Source organism: Pristiophorus japonicus, chromosome 17 (assembly GCF_044704955.1).
Source record: "Pristiophorus japonicus isolate sPriJap1 chromosome 17, sPriJap1.hap1, whole genome shotgun sequence".
In the NCBI taxonomy this organism is placed as follows: Eukaryota; Metazoa; Chordata; class Chondrichthyes; family Pristiophoridae; genus Pristiophorus; species Pristiophorus japonicus.
The window spans coordinates 62,591,233-62,604,995 of record NC_091993.1 but is presented as its reverse complement, the minus strand read 5'-3'; the positions used below and the strand labels follow the sequence as shown (position 1 = coordinate 62,604,995).

At 48.7% G+C, this 13,763-nt stretch overlaps 1 protein-coding gene across 2 annotated transcripts in view; it reads left to right on the top strand.

Moving 5' to 3' along the window:
• Window positions 1–716: 716 nt before the first annotated feature.
• Window positions 717–13,763, top strand: part of LOC139227759 (choline/ethanolaminephosphotransferase 1-like) — a 48,888-nt gene continuing 35,841 nt past the window's right edge. For both annotated transcript variants that reach the window (XM_070858763.1, XM_070858764.1), the window contains exon 1: window positions 717–1,212. In XM_070858763.1, coding sequence (XP_070714864.1) covers window positions 844–1,212 — 369 coding nt within the window. In that variant the 5' untranslated portion in view covers window positions 717–843. The remainder of the gene's footprint in view (window positions 1,213–13,763) is intronic.

Sequence of the window (13,763 nt, the reverse complement as noted above, 5' to 3'; positions counted from 1 at the left end):
GTGTGATACCCCCAGACCCTGAGCCCCCCAGTCTACCCCCATACCTTGAGCCCCCCAGTTTCTGAGCCCCCAACCCTGACCCCCCCAGTCTCTGAGCCCCCCCAGGTTCTGAACCTCCCCAGTCCCTCAGACCCCGAGCCCCCCAGTCCACCCCAAGCCCCCCCCACTCTGATACCCCCAGACCCCCCCAATCTACCCCACGTGTAATAGCCCCAGACTACCCCCAGTGTAGTAGCTCAGTCTGATATCCTCAGCCCCCCTCAGTCTACCCCAGGTGTAATAGCCCAGTCTGATACCCCCAGCCCCTCAGTCTACCCCAGGTGTAATAGCCCAGTCTGAGACCCCCAGACCCTGATGCCCCCAGTCTCCTCAGTCTACCCTAGGTGTAATAGCCCAGTCTGAGACCCCCAGACCTTGATACCCCCAGTCCGATACCCCCAGTCTACCCCCCAGATCCTGAGCCCCCCAATCCTTGAGCCCCCCAGTCTACCCCCAGCCCCCCCCAATCTACCCCAGATGTAATAGCCCCAGTGTAGTAGCTCAGTCTGATACCCCCAGCCCCCTCAGTCTACCCCAGGTGTAATAGCCCAGTCTGAGACCCCCAGACCTTGATACCCCCAGACTACCCCCGGTGTAGTAGCCCAGTCCTGATGCCACATGCTGGCCCCGCCCACCCCCTGACTTCCGGCGGACGGCGGGTTGACCCGCGACGACTGTTTCCGGGGCGGCGGCCGGTGTCCAGGGAAACGGGAGCGGGGGCGAGGGAGGCCCGGAGCCTGGCAGCGAGCGGGAAGCGAGCAGCGAGAGCAGGAGAGTGGGGCCCTGTGACCGAGCGCCGGCTCCATGAGCGCCCAGCAGCGGCGGCCGGCGCGGCGGGGGGACGGCGGGGAGGGGAGCCCGGGGGTGGCGCCGCACGTTACCGTCGTGCGGCCGGGCCGTGGGAGCCGGAGCGCGGGCCCCGGGCTCGGCCTAGGCCTCGGGGCCCTGCTGCACTCCCCGCTGTCCCGCCAGCAGCTCAAGCGCCTGGAGGAGCACCGCTACCGCAGCGCCGGGGCCTCGCTGCTCGAGCCGCTGATGCAGCTGTGGTGGGAGTGGCTGGTCCGCCGCCTGCCGCTTTGGGTGGCCCCCAATGTCATCACCATTACCGGCCTGGCCCTCAATGTCTGCACCACGCTCGTCCTCATGGCCTACTGTCCGACCGCCACCGAGCAGGTAAAGCCCCGTCTCTGCACCTCACAGAGTCTGTCTGACCCCGTTCGAGAGTGCGCGACATACTTCCATATATAGGATATATTACACTGCCACCGGGCTTGTAAATGTATAAGATGTGTGCCCAATTATTTAGGAAATATATTGCCTGCTGGCCATTGGACAGGTAGAAGGTATATGATATATACTACCTCAGCAGGGCACTGTATATAATCTATAGAATATAGCATACTGCCTGACCACCACAGAGCAGGTAACTGTAGAATAGATGGGATATAATGCATTGCATGAGTGCCACAGAGCATGTGACTAGGATATATAGGTTATTATACACCGCCTGACTGGGCCAGCAGGTTGCCATATACAATATATAGAATATAATGCACCACCCGATGATAGTGGGTAAATGTGTAGAATATATTGGATACAATACACGACCCACCCGCCACAGACCAAAAACATAGGAACAGGAGTAGGTCGTTCAGTCCCTTGAGCCTGTTCCGCCAAACAGTGAAATCGTGATTTCTGTATCCCAACTCTATCCACTTCCCATGGCTCAATATCCTTTATTACCCATGGCTAGCAAAATTCTATCAATTATTAATTGAGCTTTTTGTGGGAGAGAGTTCCACACTTCTGCCATCCTTTGTCAGCTGTGGCACAGTGGGTAGCACTCTCGTCTGAGTCAGAAGGTTGTGGGTTCAAGTCCCACTCCAGAGACTCGAGCACTTAAGCCAGGCTGACACTCCAGTACGGTGCTGAGGGAGTGCTGCACTGTCGGAGGTGTGTCTTTCAGATGAGACGTTAAACTGAGGCCCCGTCTGCGCTCGCAGATGGATGTAAAAGATCCCATGGCACTATTTTGAAGAAGAGCAGGGGAGTTATCCCCAGTGTTCTGGCCAATATTTATCCCTCAATCAACCTCACTTTAAAAAAAAACAGATTATCTGGTCATTATCACGTTGCTGTTTGTGGGATCTTGCTTTGTGCAAATTGGCTGCAGGGTTTCCTGCATTACAGCAGTGACTACACTCCAAAAGTACTTCATTGGCTGTAAAGCAGTCTGGGATGTCCTGAGGTCATGAAAGGTGCTATATAAATGCAAGTCTTTGTGTGAAGAAATGTTTCCTAACTGCTCTCCTGATTGGCCTGGCTCTGATTTTAAGATTATGGCCCCTTGTCCTGGACTCCCCTATCAGCAAAAAAAGTTTCTCCCTCTACCCTATCAATTCCTTTCAAAATCCTAAAAACCTCCGTCAAATCAACCCTTAACCAGCTATATTGCAGGGCCTGCAAGCCTAGCTTGTATATTGTCCTCATGATCTGACCAGTCGATCCCTCGTAACATTCTGGTGAATCTGCACTGCATTCCAACAAGGCCACTATATCCTTGCAGGGCTGTACAGAGTGCTCCAGTTGTGGTCCAACCAGGGCTTTGGATAGCTGCTGTACGCCTCCTACACTTTATATCTAGCTCTCTAGTTATAAAGCCAAACATTTCATTAGCCTTTTTGATTTTTTTTTGTAGCTGACTACTACATTTTAGTACTCTGTCATTATGGAGCCCTGAATCCCTTTGAACCTTTTCACCATTTAGTTGATACTTGGATCCATCCTTTTTTGATCCAAAATGGTAACGTGCAAGAAAGAATACACTGCTCGATGGCCACCGAGCCGTAATATATAATACACTATTCTATATTAGAATGTAATATATAGTGCACTGTCCTACCGCAATTAATATATGCAAAGTTAAAATCCTGCCCACCTGCCATTGAGCAGATTGCGGATGCAGTATATACTGTTGTGTGTTGTAATAGTGGCCACGGTCAATAATGTGATCCTGTTGTATATTGCCTGCCCAGCGCTGGGCAGATCTGTGATTTATGTATGCATGCAAATATATCTTAATACTGTCTATCTGCTACTGAACAGTGATATAACTGTAAACACTGCCTGGCTCTACCAAATTGGTCAGTCGAACATAAAATACACTAATGTAACAACAATTTGTATAGCGCCTTTAATGTAGTGAACTGTCCCAAGGTGTTTCACAGGAATATCATGCGATAAAAATACAATAAAAATGTACTACTCTGTTGCCATTCGATACGTCAGTTATATATTACATAACATGACTAATGTACACACTGTACTTCCCGACTGCTACTGCACAAGTTAACAATGGGTTGTATATCATGTACATTAATATTACCTACACTACAATACTGCTGGCAGGTGGTAGAGTTCGCTATCCTGAAAATATTTATGTATATTAGTGGGTAACATTAACCCAAAAGTCTTTAATAACATATAAATAGTCAAAGGAAGGGTAGTGCCGATTTAGGGAACAAAAAGGAGATGTTCTTGTGGAGCCAGAGGGCCTGGGTGATGTACTAAATGAGTATTTTGCAACTGTCTTCACTAAAGAAGAGGCTGCTGCCAATGTCACAGTAAAGGAAGGAGGTGGTAGAGAATTGGATAGGATAAGAATCTCTCGGGCAGTCCCTTGGAGTTGAGGATGACTTGCTTCCACACTAAAAATGAGTTGTGGGTAACTGATGAGTCCGATGCGGGACCTCTCTGTCGCAGGTGGGGCAGATGGTGGTTGAAGGGACGTTGAATGAGGGAACGAGTGGGTGGGGTGCTTGGGTTATCGTGTGCTCTTTCCGCTGTTTGCGCTTGGCCCCCGCGTACTCCCGGTGAAGAGACTCGAGGTGTTCGGTGCCTTCCCAGATGCTTCTCCTCTACTTTGAGTGGTCTTGGGCCAGGTGTCGATGGGAACGTTGCACTTTTTTCAAGGAGGCCTTGAGGGTGTCCTTGAAGTATTTCCTCTGCCGTGTCAGAGCTCCGAGTAGAGCGCTTGTTTTGGGAGTCTCGTAACGGGCATGCGGAAGTTGTGGCCCGTCCATCAGAGCTGTTGAGCGTGGTCAGTGCTTCGATGCTGGGGATATTGGCCTAAGCGAGAACACTGACGTTGGTGCGTCTATCCTGCCAATGGATTTGCAGGATCTTGTGGAGGCAGCGTTGGTGGTACTTCTCCAGTGTTTTGAGGTGCCTGCTGTATATAGTTCATGTCTCTGAGCCATACAGGAGGGCAGGTATCACTACTGCTCTGTAGACCATGAGCTTGGTGCCGGGTTTGAGGTCCTGGTCTTCAAACACTTTTCGGCGACTGAAGGCTGCACTTACACATCGAAGGCGATGTTAGGCTCCCGAGGTATGGGAAATGGTCCACATTGTCCAAGGCTTCGTTGTGGATTTTGATAACCCGGGGGCGGGGGGGGGGGGGTGCAGTGCTGTGGCGGGGGCAGCTTGGTAGAGGACCTTTGTCTTATGGATGTTTAGTGTGAGGCCCGTGCTATTGTACGCTTCGATGAAGGTGTTAACGATAGTTTGGAGTTTGGCCTCTGAATGTGCGCAGGCGCAAGAGTCGTCTGCATAAGAATAAAGAGGTACTAAAAAGGTTGGCAACGCTCAAAGTAGAAGTCACTTGATCTGGATGGGTTGCATCCGAGGTTGCTGAGGGAAGTAACGGTGGAAATGACAGTTTCTGGCCACAGTCTTCCAATCCTCCTTAGATATGGGTTGATGCCAGAGAACTGGAGGGTTGCAAATGTTATACCCCTGTACAAAGAAAGGCGGGGGGGGGGGGGATAAACCCAGCAACTACAGGCCAGTCAGTATAATGTCGGTGGTGGAGAAACATTTAGAGACAATAATCCGAGACAAAATTGCCATTTGGAAAGGTATGGGTTAATAAATGACAGCCAACGCAGATTTGTTAAAAGGCAAATGGATACAAAATTGGCTCAGGGACCGAAAGCAGAGAGTAGAGATGAACAGTTAGTTTTCAGACTAGAGGGAAGTTTACAGTGGTGTTCCCCAGTGGTCTTTCTGATGTGTATCAGTAACCTGACTTGGGTATCATTTCAAAGTTTGCAGATGACACGAAACTGGGAAATGTAGTAAACGGCGAGGAGGATAGTAACAGACTTCAGGAGGACAGAGACAGACTGGTGAAATGGGCAGACACATGGCAGATGAAATTTAATGCACAGAAGTTTGAAGTGATGCATTTTGGTAGGAAAAATAAGGAGAAGCAACATAAACTACATTTTAAAGGGGGTGCACGAACAGAGACCTGGGCGTGCATGTACACAAATCTTTGAAGGTGGCAGGGCAAGTTGAGAAGGCTGTTGAAGCATATGGGATCCTTGGCTTTATAAACAGAGTACATCTTTATAAATCACTAGTTAGGCCCCAGCTGGAGTTTTGTGTCCAATTCTGGGCACCGCGCATTAGGCAGGATGTCAAGGCCTTGGACAGGGTGCAGAGGAGATTTGCTCGAACGGTACCAGGGATGAGGGACTTGAGTTATGTGGAAAGCCTGGAGAAGCTGTTGTCCTTCGAGCAGAGACAGTTAAGGGGAGATTTAATAGGGGTGTTCAAAATAATGAAGCATTTTGGTAGACTAAATAAGGAGCAACTTTCTAGTGGCAGGTGTGTCGGTAACCAGAGGACACTGATTTAAGGTAAATTTGCAATAGAACCAGAGGTTTTTTAACGCAGTGAGTTGTGATCTGGAATGCACCACCTGAAAGGGCGGGGGAAGCAGATTCGATAGTAAAATGCAAAAGGAAATTGGATAAATACTTGAAGGGGAAATATTTGTCGGTCTATGTAGAAAGAGGGCTGAGGGGGTGGAAAAGAATGAGAGTAATGATGGTTCCTTATAAGAGCCAGCATAAGGAACGATGATCCGAATAGCCGCCTCCTGTGCTGTCCATTCTCTGACTCTATTTATATATAGGTACATGTTGGTGTATTTATGTGTCTTGTGTAAAAATCCACAATTGTTGGGTGCACAAACTTAAGTGACTCAAACATCAAAGACCAAAAATTCAGACATCACCATTAAACAAACAATCCCATTAACTAATCAGCGAGGAGACGGCGAGTGTGAAGGGCATGGAGTGGGGCCATGTTGGTGTATAGTGACTGCCCCACGTCACTGGACAGGTGCCTGTGTCATGGACGCTGTATGGCACAGTACGAATTGTTGGTGTGCTGTAGTTGAGCTCTATGTTGGAGCTGCTGGTGTGATCATTGGTTGGTACTCAGCAAGTTCTGTGGTCTCTGTCTAAGTGCCGTCTGTTTTTTGCAGGAAACTTTTCCTGCTCTGCGTTGTCAGTTGAGTTTCATTAATGTGGGTTTTTTTGTAGTGCGTCCAACTGAAAGCACTCGGCAGGATGGCTGTAGATTTTGTCCTCGAGATTCTCGGGGATTGACCGGGTGGATGCTGAAAGGGTGATAGAAACAATTAATAATTACTGGACCAGCTACTCTTGTCCCATTCGCAGATGCTTGGTTTCCCTTTGAGATGAGATGAGGTGGGGGTAGTGGATGGTGCGACACACTGTCTAGCCGATTTCGCATTTTACTCTCCAAGCCCTTGAAGTTTATTTTGATAGACAGCTCCACAGGCAGAGGTTTGCTCAGTGTAAAAACAGGAAGGCAGAATATTATCTGAATGGTGACAGATTTGGAAAAGGGGAGGTGCAATGAGACCTGGGTGTCATGGTACATCAGTCATTGAAAGTTGGCATGCAGGTACAGCAGGCGGTGAAGAAGGCAAATGGCATGTTGGCCTTCATAACGAGAGGATTTGAGTATAGGAGCAGGGAGGTCTTATTGCAGTTGTACAGGGCCTTGGTGAAGCCACACGTGGAATATTATGTACAGTTTTGGTCTCCTAACCTGAGGAAAGACATTCTTGCTGTTGAGGGAGTGCAGCGAAGGTTCACCAGACTGATTCCCAGGATGGCAGGACTGATATATGAAGAAAGACTGGATCGACTAGGCTTATATTCACTGGAATTTAGAAGAATGAGAGGGGATCTCACAGAAGCATATAAAATTCTGACGGGATTGGACAGGTTAGATGCAGGAAGAATGTTCCCGATTTTAGGGAAGTCCAGAACCAGGGGTCACAGTCTAAGGATAAGGGGTAAGCCATTTAGGACCGAGATGAGGAGAAACTTTTTTACTCAGAATTGTGAACCTGTGGAATTCTCTACCACAGAAAGTTGTTGAGGCCATATTCAAAAGGGAGTTAGATGTGACCCTTACGGCTAAAGGGATCAGGGGGTATGGTGAGAAAGCAGGAATGGGGTACTGAAGTTGCATGATCAGCCATGATCATATTGAATGGTGGTGCAGGCTCGAAGAGCCGAATGGCCTACTCCTGCACCTATTTTCTATGTAAGAATGGGATGCTTGTACGAGCTCATCACTTCCCTTTTCACTCCTAGGACTTGGACCAAAATAATCGGAGGACTAAGTGAGTTTGTCTTTCTCGCAGCATAACTTTGGCCTCCTACCTTGTACCCTCCGTAAACTTCAAATCATCCAAAGCTCGGCTGCCCGTGACCTAACTCGCACCAAGTCCCGCTCACCCATCACCTTCTGTGCTTGCTGACCAGTGTCCTAACTCACACCAAGTCCCCCTCACCCATCACCTCTGCGCTCGCTTTCCGTGACCTAACTCGCACCAAGACCTGCTCACCCATCACCCCCTGTGCTCGCTGACCCGTGACCTAACTCGCATCAAGTCCCGCTCACCCATCATCATCTCTGTGCTCGCTGACCTACATTGGCTTCTGGTCCGGCAACGTCTCAATTTTAAAATTCTCATCTTGTGTTCAAATCCCTCCATGGCCTCGCCCCTCTATATCTCTGTAACCTCCTCCAGCCCCACAACTCCCCGAGATCTCGGCACTCCTACATTTCTGGCCTCTTGTGCATCCTGATTTTAATCGCTCCACCATTGGTGGCCGTGCCTTCAGCCCTGAGCTCTGGAACTCCCCCTCCACCCCTCTTTCCTCCTTTAAGACGCCCCTTCAAACCTACCTCTTGCGCCAAGCTTTTTATTACCTGCCCTAATATCTCCTTATGTGGCTCTGTGTCAGCATTTGTTTGATACTGCTGTGAAATGCCTTGGGATGTTTTCCTATCTTCAAGATGCTATATAAATACAAGTTATACGTGCAGTGGAGGGGAACCAGCTTGGGAAATTCCCAACCAGTGCTCATCAAAACCGTAAGTTGCTTCAAATATCGCAGGCAACTGTGGATCATTTCTGAGTTTTTGTTTTGTGCAACCACTGGCTTATTTATCGGCTGTTTGCTTCTGCCTCGTGTGTTGGTAATGCTGACTGTGTACAGGAGGGTTTGCTGGTTGTATTTTGGGGGGCTAATTAGCTATTCGTTGCCTGTTAGTTCTGTTCTTGCATCCAGACACACAGGTTTGCAATAAACCTGTGGAATTTTGGAGATTTCTATAGCAACGTTCACAACCTCAGGAAGTCCTTTGAAGTGTAGTCACTGTTGTAATGTAGGAAATGCGGCAGCCAATTTGCTCACAGCAAACTCCCACAAACAGACGTGATAATGGCCAGATAATCTGTTTGTGATGTTGGTAGAGGGATAAATATTGGCCAGGGCATTGAGAACTCCCCTGCTCTTCAAATACCCTGTTGTGCAATGGGGTCTTTTACATCCACCTGCGAGGGCAGAGTCGGTTTAACGTCTCACCTGAAAGGTGGGACCTCTGACAGTGTAGCACTCCCTCAGCATTGCACTGGGAGTGTCAGCCTGGATTATGGGCTCAAGTCTCGGGCGTGAGGCTTGAAACCACGACCCTCTGACTCAGAGTGCTCCCACTGAGCTACAATGGCCAGCTTTTGGGAAACGAGAAACACAATGAAGTAAGTGCATGAGGGCTGCTCGGGCCTCAGTGACGTGCGCGTGTATGTGTGTGAGCCCATGACGTGCCTGTATGGTAAGGGGACTGTGGGCCGCTCAGGCCCCAGTGACGTGTGTGTGTGTGTGCCCATGAGGTGCCTGTATGGTGACGGGCCTGTGGGTTGATGTGTGTGTGAGAGCCCACAAGGGGGCTGTGGGCTGCTCAGGCCCCAGTGACGTGTGTGTGTGAGAGCCCACGAGGTGCCTGTATGGTGACGGGCCTGTGGGTTGATGTGTGTGTGAGAGCCCACGAGGTGCCTATATGGTGACGGGCCTGTGGGCTGCTCAGGCCACAGTGACGTGTGTGTGTGTGTGTGTGTGTGAGAGCCCACGAGGTGCCTATATGGTGACGGGGCTGTGGGTTGATGTGTGTGTGAGAGCCCACGAGGTGCCTATATGGTGACGGGGCTGTGGGCTGCTTGGGACCCAGTGACGTGAGGCTGTGTTAAGGAATGAATACCGTGTGGCTATGAAGCAGGTGGACTCGGTGTTACATGTAACTAATGGTGCACACTCCTGCAGCCTGGCTGTGGCCTGGCTCACAGCTGTTTTTAGGAGCATGTGCAGGAAGTTTGAGCAATAGATATTGTGAGGGCACTGCTAACGAGCTTCCTCTAAGTGGTGGGTTAGATCATGGCTCACGATGATAATCCAGTCACTGCTTCCACTCAGGGCTGCCTAACATTTTCCTTGTGGGTTTTTTTGAATGGACCTCGCGCGTTTGCAGCACTCCTATTGCAAAACTCCCGACTCCTCCCTCTCCGCTCCAGCCTGGAAAAACATTGCAGCGGTGTGGAAAATAAGAAACTGGAGATTGTGTGCACATTGAGGTTATTTTGGCAGGGAATGTAACAGATTTAGTGTTCCTGACTGGCCCTGGAGCCAGGCAGCACTCCATTTCCCTGCGAAACCGTTCTGCGTTGGACTGGGTTTCCAGGAGGTGAAGGTTGGGCTTATTTTGTGATCCTGCTGCTGGTACAATGGAGACACACTCTGTGCCTCTTGAGGAGCAGTGGCACCTTTCGAGGGATAAAGGGGATGCAGCAAGTACGAAGTGAGGCCCTCCACGTAACCACTGTCCACCCATTTGATCTGTCCATCATCTGATGTACGTGGAAGCCTATCGCATGTTTAATGCGCGTTTACAATGCAGCAGTGGCACTGGGCCATTCAGCCCCTTGAGCCTGCTCCACCATTCAATTATTAGACTGGGGTTGATCTGTACCTCAACCCCATTTACCTATCTGTTTCACATCTCTCTCTACCTTTATCTTCAGGGGGCTGGAATAGAAAGGGCAGGATGTTGTGCTTCAGTTGTACAGAGCCTCAGTTAGACCCTGTCTGGGCACTGCACCTCAGGAGGGTATTTTGACCTTGGAGAGCGTGCAGCACAGATTCACCAGAATGAAACACAAGCTTAGTGGGGTAAATATGAGGACAGGTTGCATAAACCTGACTTGTATTCCCTTGAGTTTAGACGATTGAGGAATGATCTAATTGGGGTGTTTAAGATGTTAATGGATTTGATTGGGTAGAAAGTTAGTTCTAGTGGGGAATCCAGAACAAGGGGGCATAACCTTAAAATTAGAGCTAGGCTTCTTAACACAAAGGGTAGCGGAAATCTAGGGCCTTCTTCCTCCGAAAGGCTCTTGATACTGGGGGTCAGTTGAAAATTTCAAGACTGAGCACGATAGATTTTTGTTAGTTATTGAGGGATATGGAATTGAGGTGCAGGGCAGGCTCGAGGGGCTGATAGGCCCTCCCCTTCTATGTCCCAAATAGCAGTCCTGCCCCACATCACGGTTTGATTGCCTCACTTAAGGAGTTTTATCTTATTTTGAATTGGTCAAAGCCCTGTATCATTAACTCATTCTTCCCTCTACGTGGCTTTTATATCCCATTGTGAATCCTGTCTGGCCCGGGGTTTGTATCGGGCTCATCTTGGTGGCCCCATTGTCTTGATAACCAAAGTCAGACTACATCATTATCTCCCCCCTCCCGAGCTTAATTTCCAAACTCTCTTGAACACACACATCTTGTGGAGGACTCTGCTCTGTGTCTACAAGTCCCCCTCACAGTCAGTGTCAGATTTCAGTAGTGTCACGTACATAGCTGGGGAAGGGAGGGAGGGAGAGAGGGAGCCATCGTTCTGTAACAATATTCTTCCAATCGGAAGCAATACGGTGGAGGAGGATTTTCTGGAGTGCATAAGGGATGGTTTTTTAGACCAATATGTCGAGGAACCAACTAGGGGGGAGGCCATCTTAGACTGGGTGTTATGTAATGAGAAAGGATTAATTAGCAATCTCGTTGTGCGAGGCCCCTTGGGGAAGAGTGACCATAATATGGTGGAATTCTGCATTAGGATGGAGAATGAAACAGTTAATTCAGAGACCATGGTCCAGAACTTAAAGAAGGCTAACTTTGAAGGTATGAGGCGTGAATTGGCTGAGATGGATTGGCGAATGATACTTAAGGGGTTGACTGTGGATGGGCAATGGCAGACATTTAGAGACCGCATGGATGAACTACAACAATTGTACATTCCTGTCTGGCATAGAAATAAAAAAGGGAAGGTGGCTCAACCGTGGCTATCAAGGGAAATCAGGGATAGTATTAAAGCCAAGGAAGTGGCATACAAATTGGCCAGAAATAGCAGCGAACCTGGGGACTGGGAGAAATTTAGAACTCAGCAGAGGAGGACAAAGGGTTTGATTAGGGCAGGGAAAATGGAGTATGAGAAGAAGCTTGCAGGGAACATTAAGACGGATTGCAAAAGTTTCTATAGATATGTAAAGAGAAAAAGGTTAGTAAAGACAAATGTAGGTCCCCTGCAGTCAGAATCAGGGGAAGTCATAACGGGGAACAAAGAAATGGCGGACCAATTGAACAAGTACTTTGGTTCGGTATTCACGAAGGAGGACACGAACAACCTTCCGGTTATAAAAGGGGTCGGGGGGTCTAGTAAGGAGGAGGAACTGAGGGAAATCCTTATTAGCTGGGAAATTGTGTTGGGGAAATTGATGGGATTGAAGGCCGATAAATCCCCAGGGCCTGATGGACTGCATCCCAGAGTACTTAAGGAGGTGGCCTTGGAAATAGTGGATGCGTTGACAGTCATTTTCCAACATTCCATTGACTCTGGATCAGTTCCTATGGAGTGGAGGGTAGCCAATGTAACCCCACTTTTTAAAAAAGGAGGGAGAGAGAAAACAGGGAATTATAGACCGGTCAGCCTGACATCGGTAGTGGGTAAAATGATGGAATCAATTATTAAGGATGTCATAGCAGTGCATTTGGAAAGAGGTGACATGATAGGTCCAAGTCAGCATGGATTTGTGAAAGGGAAATCATGCTTGACAAATCTTCTGGAATTTTTTGAGGATGTTTCCAGTAGAGTGGATAAGGGAGAACCAGTTGATGTGGTATATTTGGACTTTCAGAAGGCGTTCGACAAGGTCCCACACAAGAGATTGATGTGCAAAGTTAGAGCACATGGGATTGGGGGTAGTGTACTGACATGGATTGAGAACTGGTTGTCAGACAGGAAGCAAAGAGTAGGAGTAAATGGGTACTTTTCAGAATGGCAGGCAGTGACTAGTGGGGTACCGCAAGGTTCTGTGCTGGGGCCCCAGCTGTTTACACTGTACATTAATGATTTAGATGAGGGGATTAAATGTAGTATCTCCAAATTTGCGGATGACACTAAGTTGGGTGGCAGTGTGAGCTGCGAGGAGGATGCTGTGAGGCTGAAGAGCGACTTGGATAGGTTAGGTGAGTGGGCAAATGCATGGCAGATGAAGTATAATGTGGATAAATGTGAGGTTATCCACTTTGGTGGTAAAAACAGAGAGACAGACTATTATCTGAATGGTGACAGATTAGGAAAAGGGGAGGTGCAAAGAGACCTGGGTGTCATGGTACATCAGTCATTGAAGGTTGGCATGCAGGTGCAGCAGGCGGTTAAGAAAGCAAATGGCATGTTGGCCTTCATAGCAAGGGGATTTGAGTACAGGGGCAGGGAGGTGTTGCTACAGTTGTACAGGGCATTGGTGAGGCCACACCTGGAGTATTGTGTACAGTTTTGGTCTCCTAACCTGAGGAAGGACATTCTTGCTATTGAGGGAGTGCAGCGAAGGTTCACCAGACTGATTCCCGGGATGGCGGGACTGACCTATCAAGAAAGACTGGATCAACTGGGCTTGTATTCACTGGAGTTCAGAAGAATGAGAGGGGACCTCATAGAAACATATAAAATTCTGACGGGGTTAGACAGGTTAGATGCAGGAAGAATGTTCCCAATGTTGGGGAAGTCCAGAACCAGGGGTCACAGTCTAAGGATAAGGGGTAAGCCATTTAGGACCGAGATGCGGAGGAACTTCTTCACCCAGAGAGTGGTGAACCTGTGGAATTCTCTACCACAGAAAGTTGTTGAGGCCAATTCACTAAATATATTCAAAAAGGAGTTAGATGAGGTCCTTACTGCTAGGGGGATCAAGGGGTATGGCGAGAAAGCAGGAATGGGGTACTGAAGTTGAATGTTCAGCCATGAACTCATTGAATGGCGGTGCAGGCTAGAAGGGCCGAATGGCCTACTCCTGCACCTATTTTCTATGTTTCTATGTTATTAGACATGCATCCAGCTCAACCACCCGAGTCTAAGTATAGTGTTCAGCGGAGGCATTTAAGAAAAGAAAGACTTGCATTTCAGAACCTCGGGACAGCCAATGAAGTACTTTTGAAGTGTAG